The sequence below is a fragment of the Podarcis liolepis genome (assembly GCF_965112155.1).
Source record: "Podarcis liolepis genome assembly, chromosome: 10".
NCBI lineage: Eukaryota > Metazoa > Chordata > Lepidosauria > Squamata > Lacertidae > Podarcis > Podarcis liolepis.
Genome location: NC_139562.1, coordinates 44,596,057 through 44,618,842, shown reverse-complemented (window position 1 = coordinate 44,618,842; position 22,786 = coordinate 44,596,057). Strand labels below are relative to the sequence as shown.

Here is a 22,786-nt window from a genome sequence, read left to right as displayed (position 1 = left end):
GATAACGGCCATGCAGTTTATAGCAGTATTTTCTTTTGCAAATATCTGGCATGGGGATCCCTAAACCGCATGGCAGAGAGTTGGGCATTAACCCTTTCCCCCATCATGGTCCTGATTTCAGAATTGAAATCGAAATATTCACCCATCTCTACTTACGAATCACTCAAGCATGCTGACAATGATCAGTCCTGATAATGGCACTTCCCTCTCACAGGCCTATGTGGTGGAAGGTCTATACTTGCTTACAAACAGCCGCCACCCCCAGTTTAACACTGCTACTCATCAGCAACAACATTACAGAGATATGGACGCAAAGACCAAACCCTATAACAATTCTATCCTAGTGTCTTCTTTGGCAAAACTCTTACAGGGCCTGATAGTGTCACCTACCATATTGGGTACATTAGTTTTTCTCATCTTTTAATGTGACATATGCATCACAATGCATAAACACAGCATAAACAGGGCTTTGTCTAAACTCTTGAACTCAGAGGGAGACTCCAACGTGGAAACATTGAATTGCAAGTTATCCATAGAATGAGTACCATCACTTCTGGATTGAATCAATCAACACAATGGGTTTTATTACACTAAATGTGTTGTTTTGCTTACCAGTGCTAGGATTGGAACAAATAATAACACTATGCATATTGGAATATTGCATGTGACTGTGGTTTTTTTTTTGGTTTTTAAATCAGAACTACAATAGAAGAAATATGGCGGAGGAGCAACAAGTGAAGCTTAAGGCCCAGGCTGTGTCCACTGGGAAGGACTGTGATATTTGCAAATTTTAGTAATCTCTTTCAGGTTGCATCCTATGAGCATTTGCCTGCAAGCACTATTGAAGTCAATGGGACATACTCTTGAATAGAAAGTATGTTTGTGGCAGAGACAAAGCTGATTTCAAACCTGTGGGTTCAAAAGTAGTTTGTGATGCAGCACAAGGAGTTGCTGTTATGGCTTTACAATCAATGTTATTTTATTGACTAGTTGATTTGTATATTTGTTTTGTTTTTGTATTGACTTTAAGCAGTGTGGCAGATATAGTAGTAGTAGATTAAAGGTAAAGGTAAAGGGACCCCTGACCATTAGGTCCAGTCGCGGATGACTCTGGGGTTGTGGCGCTCATCTTGCTTTATTGGCCGAGGGAGCCAGCATACAGCTTCCGGGTCATGTGGCCAGCATGACTAAGGCGCTTCTGGCGAACCAGAGCAGCACACGGAAACGCCATTTTCCTTCCCGCCGGAGCGGTACCTATTTATCTACTTGCACTTTGACGTGCTTTCGAACTGCCAGGTTGGCAGGAGCAGGGACCAAGCAACAGGGGCTCACCCCATCACGGGGATTCGAACTGCCGACCTTCTGATCGGCAAGCCCTAGGCTCTGTGGTTTAACCCACAGCGCCACCCGCGTCCCAGTAGTAGATTATGATGATGTAATAAAAAGCCAACAATGCTGCTCAGCTCTTAGTAAGGCTTCCATCAACAGAATGGGAAGGGAAGCAATTTTTGCTCCCACAATGTCCTCACACACTAGGGATGAGCCAACCCATCAATGTTGGTTTATCTCAAGTTATCATTCCTGCAGTATCAAGTTCAATACCCCACATTTCCACATCAGTTGCATTTCTTTTTTTAAAAAATGTCCTCATCAAAATTCACCAGCATGTTAGTCAGATTTCCATATATATATATATATATATATATATATATATATATATATATGCAATTTTACCTTTATACACATTTTTACCAAGCAATTTTCTTAATACGATGCATGTTAATGTTATTTTCAATGATACATACATTTTTGTGCATGGTTTACTGCAGTATATGTCTTTTTTGTACACAGTAATTGCCTAAAGAACTGCATTGCAAAATTCAGGGAGGTACGAATTTTAAAGGATAGTTGTGTTTTGGTTCTTCTATAGTATCTGAAAGTGCAAATTTGGGAGGTTCAGCTTAAATACAAACAGAATCAATTTTCTCCCCCATCCCAGCCCACACCCAGCTAAAACTGCTCTGAAAGTTTAGGGATCATCCAGAGCAGATTTAGAAAGGCATGAAGGTACAGGGGAGAAAGGGAATCACAGAAAATTGCTTCCATCTTTATTCTGCTGAACATCGGTCAAAGGATACCACTGGATATGCACATCACCACCATCGTTATAGCAATAGTGAAGTCACAACCCTTATTGTGCACAAACATGCCTTTGTATGTAATGGGGCTCATTGGATCACAACTTTGCTCTCATAATTGGGCTCGTTGACTCATAGCTGGACTATTTAGGAGAAACTGTAAGTGCATTCTTATCACCATGCCTTCCAAATGCACATCAGTCATTTAGCTATTATGCTATATCCTTTTCGCTTATCCTCTGTTTTGTCTACTTAAGACTGCAGACAAAACAAAGGGAGGATATAAAGTACGAGTAAAATGACTCATGTCACACTTGGTGTCTGATAATTTTTTTCCTTAGTCGAAATGAGGATTCTTTTGGGGGATTAAAAAAAAAATATTAGTCTCCTAATCAGAGTACAATTTAGTCAATAAATAATATGTAGAGTTGCTTTTCAAATAAAACAAAAAAATGAAATAAGTTAGCTTTTAAAATAAGATAAGGATTGCATTTGCAACCACTGAACGATTGTTCCTTCTCTATGCTTTGTGAACTATCCACTCCACAAATTTAGCTAGCAAGCTATTTTTTTTAAGGACAAATTGCAAATAATAGTTTAAACAAATAAGTCCTTTCCCAAGTTATATAAATGTGTTGAGTCTCAAAATTTGTGCAATGCTGATAAGATTTACAGCAAAATCATAGCCATGCCAACTCAGAAGGAAGTTCATTGAAACCCCTTATGCACTACATACAGAGTGCTACAATTCTCAGAGTGGCTTAAAGACCATTCCTGTTTTCCCAGAGGATGCTGAGAATTGTAGCATGGTGAGGGGAATAGAGGGTCTCCTAACAACTCTCAGCACCCTGAACAAACTGCAGTTCACAGGATGCTTTGACTGTTTGAAGTGGTATGGCACTGATTTAAAGGTGCAAAGGCTAAAAATCTATATCCATTTACTTGGAACTAATCCCTGTTGAATTCAAAGGGGCTTACCACTGAGCAGTGCCGGCCCACCAACCAAGCTAGCTGAGGCCACCACCTTGGGTGGTGGGATTTCAAATGGGTGCCCCACCCTTGTGGGTGCCCCACCAGCCTCCCCAGCTCTACTGCTTGTGGAGCAGCACCAGTGGCTTCCACAGAGCTCTGCGAGCTCTTAATATCTCATGAGATCTTGCCAGAACTTGCCACCACCCCTTGGCAGGCACTGCTGCACAGCCCAGGTAAGGGGGGCTTCGGCAGAGGGGTGGCAACTTCCCATTTCACCTCAGGCAGCAGAATGGGATGGGCCATGCCTTCTGAGTAGACATGGATAGGATTGCACTGTTAGTGGTACAACTCAATGTCCTGTCTGCTTCCTAACTGAGAATGTTTTCTGGATTTCAGTTTGCCAATATCATTGATGGTACTCCTCACAACTGCTCCCTTAATTTCTCAGGTTTATCCCTAAGGCTCACATAAATATTTACAATGCAATTCAATGAATGTCTGCTTAGAGGTAAAGCTCCTGGAATTTAGTGGGGCTTACTTCCAGGTAAGTAGATATAGGAATGGTGTTTTAAAAATCATAAAATGTTTTTAGCAAGGAGGAAAGTTCAAAGAAACTGAATATTCCTCCACATGCCTTGAATAGTCTTTGAATCTAACCCTGTGGCTATAACTTAAGACTGCATCCAGAAATTGTATGCATGCTCTTATTTAGAAAAGGCTGGGCCCAACTTCCACCCAGTAGCTCTTGATCTTGGACCTCACATCTGTCCTGGGGGAAGCAGAACAGACCACGTGGCAAACACAGTACTGTCCTCTAACACTTTGCTGGCATTTGCTTATTGCTCCACTTGGTGCCTGCTCACTGCCCACCCAAACAAATACTGCAATGTGGCAACAGTGGCACCGGCATGCATACGAGCAGACAAAATATATGCAGATGTGGTGCTTGCTGGAGTCTGTGGCATGGGTTGACAGCCACCTGCCTGCTTTCTGAACCAGGGAACTTTCCCAGTGGTGCAGCCTGTTTTGTGTGAAGAGAAGGTAACATGTTCAGCCAAGCCAGGACAGCAACAAGCAAGCATCACCAATACCAGGGCGCGGACCCAGCAGGTTGTAGTGGCCAGGGAGCTCAGGAGAAATGGACCAAGGGACGGCAACGACCAGCCCCCAATATCTGCTGCCTAAGATGTGTTGAAGTAAGAGTAGCGAAATCACAGCTAAGAAGCTCATATCATAGATATGACTGACACCCTTCTTCGGAAATTAAACCAATGTCCAGATTTTAACATTCAAATATTTAACTTGCAGAAACTTATAGATGAATTAAAAGGTAATATTTACAGTCACATGCTTGTCCAAGCATGGGCTTTCAGTCTCTTCTTCTAACTTCCAAACAGTTGCATTTTTCTCTCTTTCCAGAGCTCAGTACTTAACCTTCTGTATTTCAATTAGGCCATGCCTTGCAGATCCTTTGAGAGATTACCACTTTTACCTTCTCCTGAACCTTTCCTGTCTTTCTTTCAAGCAGAGAAGCACTCTAACACTCTATTCAACTTAGCAGTGTTCGCAGTGGATTCTAAAACACAGTCATCTTGCTTCCCATAAAATGGAGTCTCTCCATCGTTATATACCTCCCATGTGACCCCTGTTAGCCAATCACATGAGAACTACTAGAGAACTCTCTAGAATTCAGTTACCAACTAATCAGATTTAAACACAAAGTAAGGCACACAAGCATTTACCATTTCAGTGAAATATAGTACTATACTTAACTGGGTGGCCACCTCACACTGCTTAAAAGTAGGATGCCCTTGATAGAAGAACAGCAAGTTTTTATCAGAAGCATTTTACACTGTCTCTGATTTAAAGCTAAACTTCCTTGTACTCAGATCTGTGCTGAGGTTGGTGGATGAGACTGCCTCACTTGCTTTCCTATCTCCACCCTCTTCCCCTTTAAGCCCACCTTTGCTCCTATGGGAATGAGAGATTTTGACAGGTGGGCAGTTCTGACAGATGTGACCCATGAGGCAGATTCCCAATATCCCTGGCCACTGGTCTTGCTAGCTAAGGATGATGGGAATTGTAGTCCAAAAAACAGCTGGAGACCCAAGTTTGGGAAACACTGCTCTAGATGACACCAACTAGCTAGGGAGAGCCAATCAGGCTGCACCTGCCTCCTTGGTGCATCTGAAGGGAAGCTGGTAACAAGCTTCAAGAAAGCAGGTGAGGGTCTAGTGGAGAAAATATACATTCTATACTTTTTAAAACCATACTAAGTTTGAAGTTACTGACCATTTAGTAACCTAATTACTAAATATATCAACACATAATTATATTAAAAAGGTAAAGGTACCCCTGCCCATAAGGGGCCAGTCGGGTCCGACTCTGGGGTTGTGCACTCATCTCACTCTAGAGGCCGGGAGCCAGCGCTGTCCGGAGACACTTCCGGGTCACGTGGCCAGCGTGACGAAGCTGCTCTGGCGAGCCGGCACCAGCGCAGCACACGGAAACACCATTTACCTTCCTGCTATAAAGCGGTACCTATTTATCTACTTGCACTTAGGGGTGCTTTTGAACTGCTAGGTGGGCAGGAGCTGGGACCGAAAGACGGGAGCTCACCCCGCCGCGGGGATTCGAACTGCCGGCCATGTGATCGGCAAGTCCTAGGCACTGAGGTTTTACCCACAGCGCCACCCGCATCCCATAATTATATTACATTTCTTGTAAAAGTGCTACCATATGACCAACTCCCCTTGGCTGACTTATCTTTCAGATAAGATAAGTTCCTTGATGGCAGGCACCTGTCTCTGTAAAACTCTGTAAGGTGCCCCACACTGATGATATGGTAGAAATATCGGGCCTAATAATTATGAAATTCTCAGCGAAGGAATTATGACTGTCCTAAAAATAGGTTTAAATGACAGTACATTTATGCTATGTAAGTTGCACATTGTGGTATATTACATTTGTCGCATTGCATGTATAACACATTTCAGGAAACATTCCAGCACCTTTTCTTAAGGCTAAGAACCTTACAGAAGAATTTCAACCAACGCAATTTTTACTGAATTTGTTCTTATCATAAAATTTCTTGTCAATTCACCCAATGGGAAAGCAACGCTATCAAGACGACAAAGGGTCATTGTGTATTTTCTTGGAGAGGTCTTTAACAGAACTTTGGTGGCAGCAGGGGGGAACCAGACGTCCTGAATTTTTTTCCACTCAAGTGTAAAATTTTGAAGAACTGTTGCCAGATAACAAAACTTTGGAAAATTATATTTAAAATGAAATAAAACATGTTAACAATATTGGAAAATGAGAAATGGGTCTGTAGGTCAATTTTTTGTGTGAATTTCCCCTGTATTTCTTCTATTTTATCCTGCTTAGAAAATATAGTACTAAGCAGCATTTAAATTATTAAAATAAATAATACAATTCTACATTACCTGCTTATTATTAGGATTACTAAGTGCTTGTAAATGCTATTTAATATCAGATGAACAAACAACTGAGGAGCTTATGTTTGTGAAGATATACCTGCCTATGCACCACTACTGTTGCTTGATTTTGTTTTGACTTGATTTTTGTTTTGACTTGATTTTTTGTTTTGACTTGATTTTTGGCTCTTCATTTCTGTGATGAAATGTTTTAAGAGGGGATGTTGTGTAATTTGTATACTTCTTTTTTTTGCAGACTGTATCAGGCCTACACACAACAATAAACAAAACAATAAAACCAAGAAAGGCCATTTAAAAGCTATTTCAGAGTGCCAAAGGACCAAATACGAGAATTGTCTTATTATTTATTAAATTTATATCCCGCCTTCTCCTCCAAGATACTCAACGTGGCATACATGGTTCCCCCCTGCTCTCTTAATGCCCACAACAACTCTGTGAGGTAGGTTAGGCTGAGAGGCAGTGATTGGCGCAAAGGCATCTAGTGAACTTCATGGCTGAGTGGGTATTTGAAACCTGGTCTCCCAGCTCCTAGTCTGACACTCATACTATTACCCCATACTGGCTTTCAGCTAAGAAAGCACCCGACAGGCTAAAAATACCTAAACATACGAGGAAGAGACATTGTATTCCTTTCCTTTAAAATGTGGCTTTGAAGCTACCCTTAATGGCTTTTTATTAGTGCAAGTCATGTTATTTAAATGTCAATGTAGACAGGGCCATGAAGTTGACTGGGTGACCTTGGGCCAATCACTGCCTCTCAGCCTAATCTACCTCACAGGGTTGTTGGAGGGAAGGAGGGAGAAGAACCACATACACTACTTTGAAAAAATGATATAAATGCAAAACAAAACAAAAACTTCAGCGCAAGACACACTTTACGGTTCATGGGAAGCATATTTGAAGGAGTGGCTTACCATTCCTTGAGCACAGGTTGTCATGGAGAGTCTCTCCCTTCTTGTTGACGTCAATTCTCTTCCAACTGTGAAGATATTTCCTCCCCATCTTCACTACTACCGTCGAGCCTTGTTTCTTGAGGAACAGAAAGCTGTTTTTCACCTCAAGGAGTCCTTCCCTGCTGTGACAGGTCCAACTGGGTGCCTCAGAGCAGTTGGTGGTGATGGCTTTGCGCGAATGGGCCGCCTTAAACCTGCTGATAGCCAGACATTGGCCAGATCTAACATGGAGGAGCTTTTCATTCTTCATCCATCTCCACTGCTGGTTTATATTGGTCAGGTTGCATGTTCCCACATATACTGTTTTATTGCTCTCATAAATACATTGCTGTTTTAGCTCATGGATAATAAGAAAACCACCTGAGAGGGGAAATGAAGAACCCATACAAATGGGACAGAGTATATGTTAAGGTTCACAGAACAGAAACAATAGCAACCATACAAGCGCCACAAGTGTGATAACCCATTTCCATAACCATTATCATCTCACTATCTTTCTGTTGTGGCACTTGCCTACAAATCATGGTAAAAAGAAAGTTCACAGTGGTGTCAAAAGGAGGTTCGGGATCATGGTGTACAGACTTTCTGCATACTTCTGTGGATTCCCTAAACTTAATTCCACTCAGAGCAGGGGGGGGGGGGGAATCAAACCAAGCCATTAACTGCCCATGTTTTCATTTCACAATGAAGTAATAAGTCGAACCCTTAATAATCCTTTTAAAAACTGGTTTGCAACATGCAAACTATTTGCTTGAAAGTGTTTTCGAATCTGTCTCTGCTTCTTTTGCCCTTGGGCTCCGTTTACTTCATATAAACCTAAGATATGGTGTTATTAATATAAACTCCCTGACATATGCTGCTCATTGCAATGCGGTTTCCATTCACTGCTTTGCAATAATGACTGATTCATACCATGTATACAGCAGTGATTAGACTCTGGAATCACAAAATCACAAGGAATCACTCCCTTGCATCACAAAATAAGTTCTTTCCCATCCCATATTTTACAGCATGGAATAAATACAATTTCAGCTCTTCGGTGATGAGCCCCATCTTCAGCTAAAGAATATGCCTGGCTGCTCTCTTTTTCTGTGTTTCATCTGTAATTAGCTGAGGGATGATTTATATTATGATAAGTTCTAGCAAAAATGCATCTGTAAAAGCTTCTGATTTTATACCTTGCCTGCACAAAACATGGATAAAGTCTCAAAGTCCCTCACAAATGAACATGGACCAAAGAGAGTGTCCAGTGGGGAGGACTTCTCAAAGAATGAAGCAATGATTCAAAAGAAAGTTTATTTCCTTTTTTTGATTGAAACCTAAACAATCTCGGGTTTTACTCGGCCAATGCCTCTCTCCCTTATTGTATAAACTGAAGCACGGAAATCATTCCCTTTCAGCAGCTCAGGGGAAACTCCCAGGAACTCTTGGGAATCACGGCCAGAACAAGCAAGAAACACAAAAATCTGAAGGGGAGCTGTACTTACCAGAGATCCCAAAAGCCAGGCAGGTAGAAATTAGAATGTGAAATAAACTCTCCATTTTTCTTCTAACAACTCCCATTGCTTCTTTCTCTTTCTCTCTCGCTCATTTTTTTTTCTTTTTAGAAAAATGCATACCCTAGATAAGTGAAGCGAAGGCTAGGAAGGAAATGTGCCTTCACAGGAGGAAAATGTCAGTGACGAACACTTCCTTCTATTCAATTGTTTTTTTGGGTTTTTTTATACCACTTTGTCGTTTCATACGATTCTTCAGTATGCACTAGCTATCTGTCCTGGCTTGGCAAAACACAAGCAAAAGAGGGGTACATTTCAAAAACAAATACAGGGCTTAAGCATCTTTGAAAACTCAGCAGAGGAAAAGGGGCTATAATTTCCTTTAATTGCCTGTCTGTAAACCATTCTGTGTCTGCAGGTATTCTTGATTGGCCGATGTAAATATATACTATGTTGTTCTGTAAACACTCAAGCTTGTATAATGATATGTTATGAATCTATCCAGGAGCGCCACGTGATTAGATACCACGTTTGACTCACACCCAGAAGTCTCTCCCATTAGGCTTATTCACACATTATATTGTCCCTATGGGTGTATAAGTGTTTGTGTGAAAGAATGGACACTCACAGATTTGGACAGCTCAGCTGTTCTGAACCCAGGTACACAAACTGAACACTTGTTGAATGTCATGTGTGAACAGTCCTATTGTGAGTTTAATTGATGCCAATGGCTTGGACCTTTTGTATTAGGAAGCCAGCATGCAAGGAAGGCCACGACACTGAATTCTGATTATTCTATCTCTCAGTTGCACAGTGGTACCTTGGTTTTCGAAAGTAATCCATTCCAGAAGACCGTTCGAGTTCCAAAACGTTCGAAAACCGAAAACTCAATAGCCAACAGCTAGGCCTCCAGATCTTGAACTCAGCAGAAGCCGTGTGGCATGTTCGACTTCCAAGGCATGTCCCCCCCAGGTGCGGGGCTGGAAGAACCAGGTCGGGGAACAGCGGGAAGGCGCGCTCTGCCTCCCTGCTGTCCCCCAAGCTTGTGGGGCTGGCTATGGGGAGAAGTGCGCTGATCCCGGGACTGCAGGCAGCTCTGCGTGGCCATCCGGAGTGGGGCGGGACTTCGCGCCCCGCTCCTGGTGGCCGCGCAGAGCTGCGCTTATCCCGGGACTGCAGGCAGCTCTGCACGGCCATCCGGAGCGGGGCAGGATTTCGCGCCCCGCTCCCGGTGGCCGCGCAGAGCTGCGCTGATCCCGGGACTGCAGGCAGCTCTGCGCGGCCATCGGGAGCGGGGCGGGACTTCGCGCCCGGCTCCCGGTGGCCGTGCAGAGCTGCGCTGAGCCGGGGACTGCAGGCAGCTCTGCGCGGCCACTGGGAGGGGGCGGGACTTCGCTCCCGGCTCCCGGTGGCTGCGCAGAGCTGCGCTAAGCTGGGGACTGCAGGCAGCTCTGCGCAGTCATCCGGAGCTGGGCGGGACTTCGCGCCCCGCTCCTGATGGCCGCACAGAGCTGCGCTGATCCCGGGACTGCAGGCAGCTCTGTGCGGCCATCGGGAACGGGGCGGGACTTCGCGCCCGGCTCCTGGTGGCCGTGCAGAGCTGCGCTGATCCCGGGACTGCAGGCAGCTCTGCGCGGCCATCGGAGCTGGTCTCCCGAGGGTTGCACAGAGCTTCCTGAAGCCTGGAGAGCGAGAGCGGTCGGTGCGTACCGACCCCTCTCGCTCTCCAGGCATCAGCGAAAGCCTGCATTCGCCCCATAGGACGCACACACATTTCCCCTTCATTTTTGGAGGGGGAAAAGTGCGTACTATAGGGCAAAAAATACGGTAATCAGTATTTTAGTGTAGATTTATTCTAATATCCACATTTGGGTATACAATTTTGCCTAAAATACACATTTTTGCAAGGTGGTTTCTCTTAATATAATGCATTTGTGTATGTTATTTTCAGTAATGTAATCATTTCTATGTACACTTTCCCCTAATATAGGCATTTTTGACACATTGGCTGGAGAACGGCACCACAAATTTGGAGAAGCGTGACTTTGAAGGACGGCTGTGTTTCAGTTCACATTTTGTTTCAGAAAGTGCAGATTAGGTAGCCTTTAAATGCAAACTGAGTCTCATTTTGCCCCTACCCATGTATAATCCTGAGGTACCTTGCACCCTTGGCTCTGGCTAATTGCCTCATCTTTAGCTAATACTACTTTCACATATCTTTAAAGATGGGTGTGTCAACTTCCGTAGCGCTCACATCCAGAGGGGAGATTTCTGCACTGCAGGTTGAACACTGAAGTACTCAGCTGAAATTGCAGAAAATGTTTCAGGGGAAGGCCCTATGAGCTCACCAATGGCCTTACACCACTTTCTGCCAGCTGAGGAGATGGCCCAGAGCCAGCCCTACCATTAGACAGAGTGGGGAGGGCACCTTTAACAGCTGATGCTGGTTTGGGTACAAGTGGTGAGGTGTTGGAGGACAAAGCTATGTGTGCTGTGATGAGTCCTGTCCTACAGGCCGTCGGAAACTAGTCTGCTGCCCCCGGGTGCACTGGGGGGCACGGTAAGGCTCAGATGCCAATGAGACTACGTTTTGTACATGGAATTAAGGAGGAGGTCAATTTGTCCTTCACCTCAAGCAGAAAAGACATCTTGGATTAGGCCTAGGTAGACCAGAGGAAGGAGCATATTACAGGGTACTGTGGGAAGTAAAATGCCCAGAGTGGGGTATTCCGAGATGAGTATCACTTCAACATAAAGCTAAGAGACAGACCTGAGTTTCATGGGCTTGCTGAGGGAGAAAATTGGCTGGTAATCGGTGAAATAACATGAGGAAAATATAGACATCTTTAAATATTTTGTATCAAGTTTATTGGTTGGATGAAGCAAAGGTAACATAACTGCTTTAGAAACTCATTATCAAATCCTATGCTGAGACTCCTCAGTTCTTGCCAAAGGGGGGTTCCAGCGATACTTTTTTGTCTTTACAAACTGATCACTGCGAAGATAAAAAGAAGAAAACACCAAGATCCTCATGGTCCATTCTAGTTTGTGTTCCCCTGAACACCCATCCATCTCATTACAATAAATGGAACTTCTTGTTTGTTTTTTTAAAAAAAGCTTTCGGTAAAAGACAGGCAAATATTTAAAATTCTTACCATTTAGTATATGTTACAAAGTTTCTCTTTTTTTAAAATTAAAACGACTCACGAGATTTACAAATACACCGGATTCTGTCCTGGAGCAAAAAGCAGCTTCTAAGACAATCGACAGTATCAAATATATACATCAACATTGGAAAAAAGACACTGGGCTCAGTCCACTGGAAATGTCACTTGTGCAAGCCCCAATGAAGCGAAAGAGAAGTCCACAAGGGTACAGCAACCTCGAATGAAACACAGGATTTCTTTTATAACTTTTATTTGTTTCAGTCAGGCTCGCACAGGAAACACTCCCTTTGTGTGGCCGCCATTGTGTTCCACAATGCTTTACAGAATTTACTATACACACTTAAATATCTAAGAGTACTTGGGAGTTGTCGTATAAGACAACTTAGGAGCTGTCATATAAAATACCTAACTGATTTCGAATAGTTTCAAAAACAATGGGCTTTTCTTCTGAATGCTTTTTAAAAAATATTTGTTTCCATTTGAAGCCAATAACTGACCAAGAATCATAACTGGCAAGAATCATAAAAGGCTCGGAATAAAGTTTACCACATAATAGGTAATAGCACTTAACAGGTACAGTAGAACACCTGACAGCCTATTCACAAGACAGACTTTTTGTTGTTGCAAACGTTAAAGCATTTGTACACATTTCTTCAGTGGAATTTCCCAAGTCCATCTATTGCAGAACATACAAACATACGTTACATACATTCTGTGTGGCAGATCCCACTAATACAGAAACAAATCCTCCATAAGATATATATGTGAAATCCAAATGTAACACCAGTACATTAACCTTCATTTAAAAACTGGTTCAGGGAACTCACAATACATTCAAGACAAAGGTCCATCAATCTTGTATGCTTTTGTTTTTGTTTTTAACCATCCACATTCCTTTTACAAGTTGGCTGCAGCGCCACTCCTCTTCACGGCTGTAAACTCCTTGAAGAAGTTGCTGGTAGGTAACGAATCAAATTACCCCAAGAGAGATCAACATATTTGCTTCTTCCTTCTTGGTTTCACTGGACAGCTTCAGCAGATGGCCTGCTTTCGTACAGGTTCAGCGCATGATGCACAAATTCATACTGTTCACTGGTTTGGACCATTCCACCTCTGGGGGGTAAAAAGGGAGAGGTGGAAAAAGATGGCAAGTACGTTTAATGACAGAATAGTTCCCACCACCCCAGAGAGCTTATAGGGGTATCACTGCTAATGGCATAGCCATTCAGATGTTACTGACCTCCAGTTCCCATCAGGTCCAGTCAGCATGGCCAAGAGGGATGCTGGGAGCATCTCCTGGTATGTCCCATAGAGGAACTTACGGTCTTTAAACAAAAACATCCTGAAGGTCCCAGGCCACAGAGAGGTTAGGCTGGCCTCAACTAGAGCCAGGGCTTTTTCGGCTGTGGCTCCAATCTGGTGGAACGCTCTGTCACAAGAGACTAGGGCTCTGCGGGATTTGACATCTTTCCGCAGGGCCTGCAAGACAGAGCTGTTCCACCAGGCCTTTGGTCAGGGCACAGCCTGACTCCCTCCTTTGGCAATCTTCACAGAACTTTAGACTAATGGTTGCCATCAATTTGAGTTGAATTAATTTTATAATGAAATGATTTTAGAATGTTGTACTATTTTATTGTTGTTAGCCGCCCTGAGCCCGGCTTCGGCTGGGGAGGGTGGGATATAAATAAATTTATTATTATTATTATTATTATTATTATTATTATTATTATTATTATTAGTCCAACAAATATTTGGAGGGTCAGAGGTTTCTCATCTCTGGCTTATGGTCTGTAGGTTCACATTACTTTTCATTTCTGTCTAACGAAGTTTCACATGGGGTTCTGTATCGGCCCCAAATACAGTAATGAGCAGAAACTTAATGTTAAAGATGGGTGTTTGCAGAGAATCTGCTGCATCTTATATTTCATGCTATGAAAATCTAAAATTACACTGTCAGATTTTGCTTCCTCTTTTTGCAACGTGCAGCGCCTCAGCCACCAAACTATTTATTCCAAATTAATTTGGACGGAGCAACGTGCGTCTTAAAACATAGCCGCTAATCAAAACCTGGCTCCCAGTGTCAATGCATTTTCATTCTTACACTAAATATGTGACCTATTGTGACCGTAGGGGCACATGTACAAAGTGCAGGTTTTCCTGTCCTTTTTCTAACGCCTCCCAGACTTCCTGCCTTACCAGCTGACACAGGAGAAATTCTACAGCAGTGACTCACCGACTGCGGCATTTGGCCGTGCCATTCTTATTTGGTTTTGACCATAAAAGTATAGTGTGTGGACACCTATGACAAATGTGTTAAAAGTCACTGCAAAAGTACCCTGGAGTTTCTGCACCGCTATCAAACAAGGACCTATACTAAAAGGGAAGGCAGGGGAAGAATTAAGTACCAATCCTACCACCACCACCATTTGTCTGCTGAAAATTGTAGTCTGTTGAAGTTGCTTTTTAATATTTTTCTTCAAAAACTCCAAGCTAGGGATGGGCGAATCTGTCCATTTCACTTTGTCTCCATTTCTACTACTTTTTCCTGCCCTAAGCTCTGTTTGCTGTAGTTATGCATCGGTTTGTGTTAAAAAGCAACAACAGAAAAGACCTCGCAAAAATTATTCAGCATTTTAGTGTGCATTTCTACTAATATACACATCTTCGCAGGCTGTTTTGACTAATAAACACATTTCTGCAAGCAAATTTCCTAATATAATGCATTTTTGTACTTTATATCCATCGGTGCATGCATTTTAAAGCATACTGTCCAAACAAATACCCATTTTTGTACACAAATTTTGGTTCGGGAATTACATCACAAAATATCGGAGATGTGCAAATTTGGAAGGATATCCAAGTTCTGGCTCACATATTATATCCGAAAGTGTGAATTAGGTATTGCAAACCAAACCAAATTTATCTCCATTCCTACTCCAAATGAATTTATTGAGTCTTCATTATACACAAAATTGAGTTTGTTTCTAGCATGATTCCCTAAGGGCCAAACTAGATATGATAATGGCAATGCATGAACGAATCTCCATCTCTTTGGTGTTTTGGCAAATAGTGTTGCATGGGAGAAATGACCAGGACTGGGACTGCAGATGGATTTTGCATGTGGCATCATCTTACCTGTCCAAACGAAGTTGGCAGACAATGCTTAATGCGTCAACAACTCCTTCTTCCTTCAGCTGATGACAACCAATTGCGGTAGCAATGAAACATCCAGTCCTTCCTATTCCAGCACTGAAAGTTTAAAAAAGGGGAAAAAAGCCACACCAAAGATCAAAGGGACAAAAATGTCAGTCATTATCATTTTCCATCATCTGTCAAAGTTCTACCCATGGAGAAGAAGGAATGGTGAGCCCAGGATAATCTTATTGGTTCATATTTCACCCCCCCACACACACCTAGCAGAAAATATTAATGCTTGGTGAATTAGTAGATTGGCATTTTCAGGTTTCTATTCTGTAAAAACACATATGGCCCTGATTATGCTGAGGCAGGGTTTTTCTTTAAAATGGTTCTTTTGTTGGTTTTAATATATCCTTATAAACTCAGTTTGAAATCATCCCCCCCTGCCCTATACTATGAGGGATGATCAGGGCCTGATTTAGGTTTGATGAGGCCCTCCGCTACTGAAGGTAATGGGGCCCTTTATATGTCCAGCTGGCCTTTGTCAACAATAAATTGCCACCGTTTTTTTGTGTTGAATATATGCTATATGGTAATTTGTGGACCTAATAGGTATCTAAAGCCATTTGCATAGGTTGCCATGCAACCAATCCATGAGAATGTAGGCACCCTATATATATAGAAATGAGCAAACCAGTGATATTTTAGGGAGCAGGCTAGCAGGCGGGGCCCATTACTTACATCATTGGAGCCTACACAACACAAAACACTGTTGCTGTATGTAGGTTTTATTTCATTTATTTTTTGTCTTATATTTTGGAAATGTACCTCCAGGTTTTTTTCCCTTTAATTTTTTTGGGGACCCCCAAGAGAATGGGGCCCTAATCTATAGCTTGCTTAGCTTATACGTAAATCTGGCACTGGGATGATCTTGCCTTCTATTCATACAAGACTATAATGTTTGAAATCATAAAAAGAGGAAAATTGTTTTCCAAAAAGAGGAGCAGAATTTAGACACTGTTAACACTGACAAGGAGTGACACATGTGCCATTTCCTCAAAGCATGAAAGGTGTGCTTCAATCTGCCAATTTCCCTCCTAGTTTTCTAGGTTTGCTTATGTTTCAGTTTGCTCCTTTCATAACTGAGCAGCGATCCACAGCACAAAATTGTAATGGTTTCCTGCCCCAGCATGGTGGGAATGTGCAACTGCACATTTCTCTGCTTTGTTAAAAATTAGCATATAGAGATATGCTGAGGGGAAAGTTGAGGCAACACCTTGGCAGAACAGCAGCAGTGTAAAGGTAAACACATTTCTGCGACTGCAATTCTAATTCAGTAGAAATGTTGTTAGCTACATTGGGATGGGAATAACCAGTACAAGCTTTCTATCTTCCTATCAAATGTGAAGATGGCAGCAAACAGTGACTTTACATAGTGATTTGGTTTCTGAATCCCAACCCCCCAGCACCCATATAGAAATTCCACTTCACTGAATTTGCAAGAGAAACAACTTTTTAAAAAAGAAAGAAAGAAAGAAAGAAAGAAAGAAAATTACCTGCAATGCACAATTACAGGTCCTCTACCAACGGATCCCACCCTGTCCTCTTCAACATCCAGCATGAGCTGTATAAGGGGCTGAGCACTATCTGGAGTTTTGTGGTCTGGCCAGGATGTGTACCAGTAATGTTTGACATGTCTTGAAAGGCTTCCTTGCTGAAAATAAATGTGTACACTGGTGATGAACCACGAATAGTGCTTTCTTAATTGTATTACTCGTAAAAAGAAGACACAAGCAGATATGGTAGGAGATGAGAAATGACCAGAACTTTTATTACCTTTAATGTAAGGTTACGGACAGTGTAATTCTCACATTCTTGCACACTGTTAACAAGAACTTCCACTTTTCCATATATCCCTCTCTTCTCTGGCCAATAGAGCACACATTTCTGGAAAATAGAAATTTTAAAATGCTTGATTAAAAACAAACAAACCCTGTTTTGCTTGATAGTGGCGATGGAATAACTCCCTTGTTAGAACTGCGAATATTTCAATATAATTTTTAATATAAATACCAATATTTCCAATATTGTCCTTATTTCCCATGGGCAATTCCATTTTCTGGAACCTGACCCTGTTTTGTCCCCTCTTTGCTTTTTGGGGAGAAGTTGCAGGTGACTCTTTAAAAATGTCATTTGAGTTCAATGGTACTTACCCTAAGGTGTGCGTGTGTGTCTTGTCTCCAGCCCACACCCACATAAATGCATATGCAGACCCACTCCAGCACACCTACAGCACATGCTAGCATTTTACACCTTAGTGAGATTCACTTTTTTGGAAACAGATTTTATGACGATTCATGATCTCCACCATCTACACACCTTTAACTGAGGCTTTCCGATACTTTGGTCTCCAAATGTTGTTGACCTACAACTCCCATCATAGCCAGTGCTGAGAGGTGATGGTGGTTGAGGTCCAACAACATCTGGAGGGCAATCCAGTGATCCAAGTCAATGGTTTATGATGCCAGAAAAAATAGTCAACCATGGCTTTTCCCTGTGAACTTTAGATGCAAACCTTGGATTCAAATTCATAACACATTTTAATTACTTTGCAAATTTATTACAGTTGCCTTTACACGCCTTGTTTTGTGAATAGATAACAGAAGTGGTGGTGGGGGAACCAACATGCAATTTGTAAAAAAGAAATGTTACAGATCAGAAATAGGAGCTCTGTATGTTCAAAATTCATTTAGCTAACACATAGAATATTGCCTGACTTATTTTCCATTGAGTTTTCATAAAAGTCCAGTTTCCCCACACATTCTTCAGCTGTTAGCAGCTTCTTCTTCAACTGCCTACACGTTTTTAAAAGCCCCATTATTATACCAGTGCCTATGAAATTATTTTATTTAAATCTCATGCTGCACATAAATGTCTTGATTAAAAACCAATTGCTATATTAAGGCTGCAATCCTCTCTGGATGGAACTGGAAGTAAGTCCTATTATAAAAAAGAGACTAAGCATGACTCTTTCTAAAAAATAAATTATGTGGCGGGTGGAGCTGTGGGTTAAACCACAGAGCCTAGGGCTTGCCGATCAGAAGGCTGGCGGTTTGAATCCCCGCGACGGGGTGAGCTCCCTTTGCTTGGTCCCTGCTCCTGCCAACCTGGCAGTTCGAAAGCACATCAAAGTGCAAGTAGATAAATAGGTACCGCTCCAGCGGGAAGGTAAACGGCATTTCCGTGTGCTGTTCTGGTTTGCCAGAAGCGGCTTAGTCATGCTGGCCACATGACCCGGAAACTGTACGCCGGCTTCCTCGGCCAATAAAGCGAGATGAGTGCTGCAACCCCAGAGTCAGCCATGACTGGACCTAATGGTCAGGGGTCCCTTTACCTTTACAGTGCAATTCTATACTTGACTATTTAGAAATAAGTCCTACTGAATTCAGTTGAGGTTACTCTTAGGTAAATGTGTATAGGATTGTAGCCTAAAAGACTATTTTTTTTAACCTTGTATTCTTATTACAGGTAGGTAGCCGTGTTGGTCTGCCGCAGTCAAAACAAAACAAAACAAAACAAATCCTTCCAGTAGCACCTTAGAGACCAACTAAGTTTGTTATTGGTATGAGCTTTTGTATCTGAAGAAGTGTGCATGCACACGAAAGCTCATACCAATAACAAACTTAGTTGGTCTCTAAGGTGCTACTGGAAGGAATTTCTTTATTTTGTATTCTTATGTGCATGAAAAGACCTTTTACCCACCGTTGCTGTATGCACCTCTTTTTTAAAACAAACACACACTTAAGTTTTTGGAAAAGCTGAGAAACTTCTCACTCATTTTGTGCCTCCTGAGTGTCCCCTGAAAAGATTGTCATAGGGAACCCCAGTTACCACTTTTCTATTTCTGGAACAGCTTAACAACAAGGAAAAACAACAACAAAGCCAACCAACAGACCAAAACAACAGGTGAAACCTTTCTTGCCCTTATGTCTTTGAGCTAGAAAGCCCTCATACAGCCGTTGAAGGTGTAAAAGCCACACCAGAGAGGGGAAAATTTGCAACATTCCTCTTGTGGATTCATTTTGCAAGTTATTTTGGATTGTAATTGCAGATCATTTCTCCATGAAACCTGCAGGTTTGAGAACTAGACTCTGGGCTAGTTTCATTTCTTGACAATGCTTCTGCATTGTTGTACAACTGCAGTAAAAATGGTTATATTGTTGAACATTTCACTGCTGCCTTTTCCCTTGTCCCCCACACAACAGCACCATGATAAATTTCTCATAACCCAGGTACTTTATTCATGGCACTTATCTCTAACTGCAAACATGCATTTCCCCCCCTTTGGGGAAATGAAAACCACAGATATCTGTACATCCCTATGTAATAATTGGCTTGCTATTGAAAACCAAGGCTGGTCCTTTTTATTGGTTTATCCACTTGTTTCCCTTTCTACCTAGTGTTCAAGGATGATGATGATGATGATGATGATGATGATTATTATTACTACTACTACTACAGCAATACTGGTGCACCTGCTAGCAAATAGATTAATCACCAGTGAAAAGCAGGCCTAAGTTCATTAGTAAAAGGTAAAATTGAAACTGAATATATATACCGAGGAAATTGTCTCAGTGATAGGATCAGCATTTCTCCCCATAAAGGACAAGGGAGTGATTTACAAGATCAAGAAATACATAGAAAGCAGCCAAATGCATTAGATCAAAATTGGCTTGGAAAAAACCTGAGACCGGACTAGAAACAAAAGGCTAAGGGAGGAGTCTTATCTTCAGTCCACAGTAACAAATGTAACCCATCAGGTTCTGGAACTCCAAGATTTGGAAAAGCAGGGGAAAACATTCAGGGAAGCTACCCAAGGAGGGGAAAACCTCCACAAAACAACACAACGAGGAACGAGCATGCTCAATAGGCATGGTATGCTGACTAATGGACAAAGGGAGATTGAAAATGGGGGGGGGGGAGGCGCTGGGTGTGAAATGGAGTGGCTGCCAACTTGAATAGGAGCACCTCACACTGATGGTGATGCTCTTAGGCCTGTTTGGGGTCCACTGCCATTACGGATCTTATGTAAAAACTGCTACTGATAACAACATAATGTTCCTGCTCTTTTGTCTCCCCCAATGTTTCTATTCTCTTTCATATAGATATTGTATGCTTTTCGATTCTGTTGTGTTGCCTGCCCTGAGTTCTTTGAATGAGAGGCAGACTATTAATGGTCTAAATTAATAAAGAATGCTCCAATCAGCTGCTTTAAAGTCTCATTGAAAGCAACTAGAGATGTGGATGGGGTGCCTGCACTCTCTCCTCTGGCGAATATGGATTTAGCAGTAAGCCACTCAAAGTGCTTGGGTTTTGGTTTTTCGTGGGGAGCGTTGGGGTTTGCACATTTTCATCCATGCCAGTACTTTCCAAATAAAAAGAACTCCCCGCTCTTCTTTGAAAGTTGATGAGCAAACAAAGATATGAATCCTCATGACTTGCTAGAGTATTTCATTGAGGCCTGATACCCTCAAGGGAGGGTCAGCTGAAACACTTTAGGCATTATATATTCCTTATTAAAGCTTTTACACAGCTCAGCACCATTTCGATGCTTTGTCTCTTCTCTTTTTTATTCATCAGTCCTTTTCCAGCTGCTCCTTCCTTTCTTCCCCTGCTCTCTGAATATCTGACAGACATTTAGATAGCAAAACAACCGTGTGCCCAAACCTCTGTGCTTCTAGTAGCAAATAAGGTGACAGAATCATTCATCTATCATCGCAACAGTCCTTAATACTCTTGCCAGGGTTTCTCAGCGGAATGTCAGAAGCTCATGTAAACACAGACTTTCTCCATATAGCCTGGGAACTACTTAAGACGTCTCCCCTTCTTTTATTAGGAGGAAATTGCCACTGTCAGTCCATGACAATGTAGATAAACAATATTGTAAGGAGCCTAGGCAATTCAGGTAAACACAGGGCTTCCTGATATGTTGGAAACCACTGGGTGTTCCTTTCAAGTCATTCTTTTCAAGCAGTGTTAGATGTAAGTGTTCAAAAAATTGGCATTTCCTTTGGGAAAATATTTCTACTTTAGGTCATATTATGGGTTTAAGAACATAAGAAGAGCCAGCTGGATCAGGCCAATGCCCCATTTAGTTCAGCATCCTGTTCTCACAGTGGCCAACCAGATGCTGTAGGAAACCCACAAGCAGTACCCAGCACAAGAGTGCTCTGCTTTCCCGTGGCTTCCAGCCAGTGGCGTAGCGTGGGTTGTCAGCACCCGGGACAAGGCAAGTAATTTGTGCCCCCTAACCCGTGGATTTGCGCCCTCTAACCCTAACCCCCAGATGTTGCGCCTGGTGCAGCCGGCCCCCCCTGCACCCCCCACGCTACGCCACTGCTTCCAGCACCTGGTATCTAGAAACATTAGGCAGAACAGAGCCACCATAGCTAGTATCCTTTGATAGCCTTCTCCTCTATTAATCTGTCCAACCATTTTTAAATCAATCCAAGTTGGTGGCCATCACAGGTTTCTATAAGCATTCTTATCAGGTCAGACAAAGATCTGTTTAATTCACGATATCTCACGTGCCCTTAGAATACAATCTTTTAGAACTGTGGCTTGTTTAGTTGCTGAGAGTTGTAAGGAGACACCCTATTCCCCTGGCAGTGTTACAATTCCCAGCGTGGTTTAGCGATCAATGCATCTCCCCAGGAAAATTTGGGAATTGTAGCTCAGTGAGGGGAATAAGGGCATTCTAGGGACGCGGGTGGCGCTGTGGGTCAAACCACAGAGCCTAGGACTTGCCGATCAGAAAGTCAGCGGTTCGAATCTGTGTGCTGCTCTGGTTCGCCAGAAGCGGCTTAGTCATGCTGGCCACATGACCCAGAAGCTGTACGCCGGCTCCCTCGGCCAATAAAGCGAGATGAGCGCCGCAACCCCAGAGTTGGCCATGACTTGACCTAATGGTCAGGGGTCCCTTTACATTTACCTTTAAGTATATTTTGGACAGGGCAATAATTAAATAGATAGGTCTTCAATCTATTGCCTAGACCAGGGTTTCCAAACTTGGGTCTCCTGCTGGACTACAACTAACACCATCCTTAGCTAGCAGGACCAGTAGTCAGGGTGATGGGAGTTGTAGTCCAAAAACAGCTGGAGACAAAAGATTGGGAAACCCTGACATAGACTCTCTTCCTGATCACAGTACCCACTCCACCCACCCTGCATGCTTCAATACAACTATGCTGTCAAGGTAGGACTTGAAGGCAGAAGTCCAGACACAAGGTATGGAGAATGAGCAGTGTGTATCTGGACGGTGTGTATGGAGGTCCTGGGCTGCCCAGATGACAAAAAAACACCAACCCCTCTTGGCCTCGCTGATGTGGTCCAAAGGAAAGCAGAGCAATACATTTGGCACCAGCTTGGCTGCCGGAGTTGCCAGAAGGAGGCATACAAGACACC

At 42.6% G+C, this 22,786-nt stretch overlaps 2 protein-coding genes across 6 annotated transcripts in view; both read right to left on the bottom strand.

The window, feature by feature from the left end:
* PTPRB (protein tyrosine phosphatase receptor type B) overlaps nucleotides 1–9,204 on the bottom strand; it is a 74,359-nt gene extending 65,155 nt beyond the window's left edge. The window contains exons 1-2 of one of the 4 annotated variants that reach the window (XR_014516565.1): nucleotides 9,009–9,204; nucleotides 7,483–7,881 (exon numbers count right to left, since the gene is read on the bottom strand). Coding sequence is in view for 1 of the 4 variants with exons in the window: in XM_083463201.1 (XP_083319327.1) it covers nucleotides 7,483–7,881; nucleotides 9,009–9,084 (475 nt within the window). In the remaining 3 variants the exon portion in view is untranslated. Of the gene's footprint in view, nucleotides 1–4,451; nucleotides 4,707–7,482; nucleotides 7,882–9,008 lie in introns of those variants that run through there. The other 3 variants (XR_014516566.1, XM_083463201.1, XR_014516567.1) reach the window with 3 other exon arrangements.
* Nucleotides 9,205–11,862: 2,658 nt separating this feature from the next.
* PTPRR (protein tyrosine phosphatase receptor type R) overlaps nucleotides 11,863–22,786 on the bottom strand; it is a 113,970-nt gene continuing 103,046 nt past the window's right edge. For both annotated transcript variants that reach the window (XM_083463532.1, XM_083463533.1), the window contains exons 11-14: nucleotides 17,159–17,269; nucleotides 16,879–17,036; nucleotides 15,320–15,433; nucleotides 11,863–13,297 (exon numbers count right to left, since the gene is read on the bottom strand). In XM_083463532.1, the coding sequence (XP_083319658.1) occupies nucleotides 13,204–13,297; nucleotides 15,320–15,433; nucleotides 16,879–17,036; nucleotides 17,159–17,269 (477 nt within the window). In that variant the 3' untranslated portion in view covers nucleotides 11,863–13,203. The remainder of the gene's footprint in view (nucleotides 13,298–15,319; nucleotides 15,434–16,878; nucleotides 17,037–17,158; nucleotides 17,270–22,786) is intronic.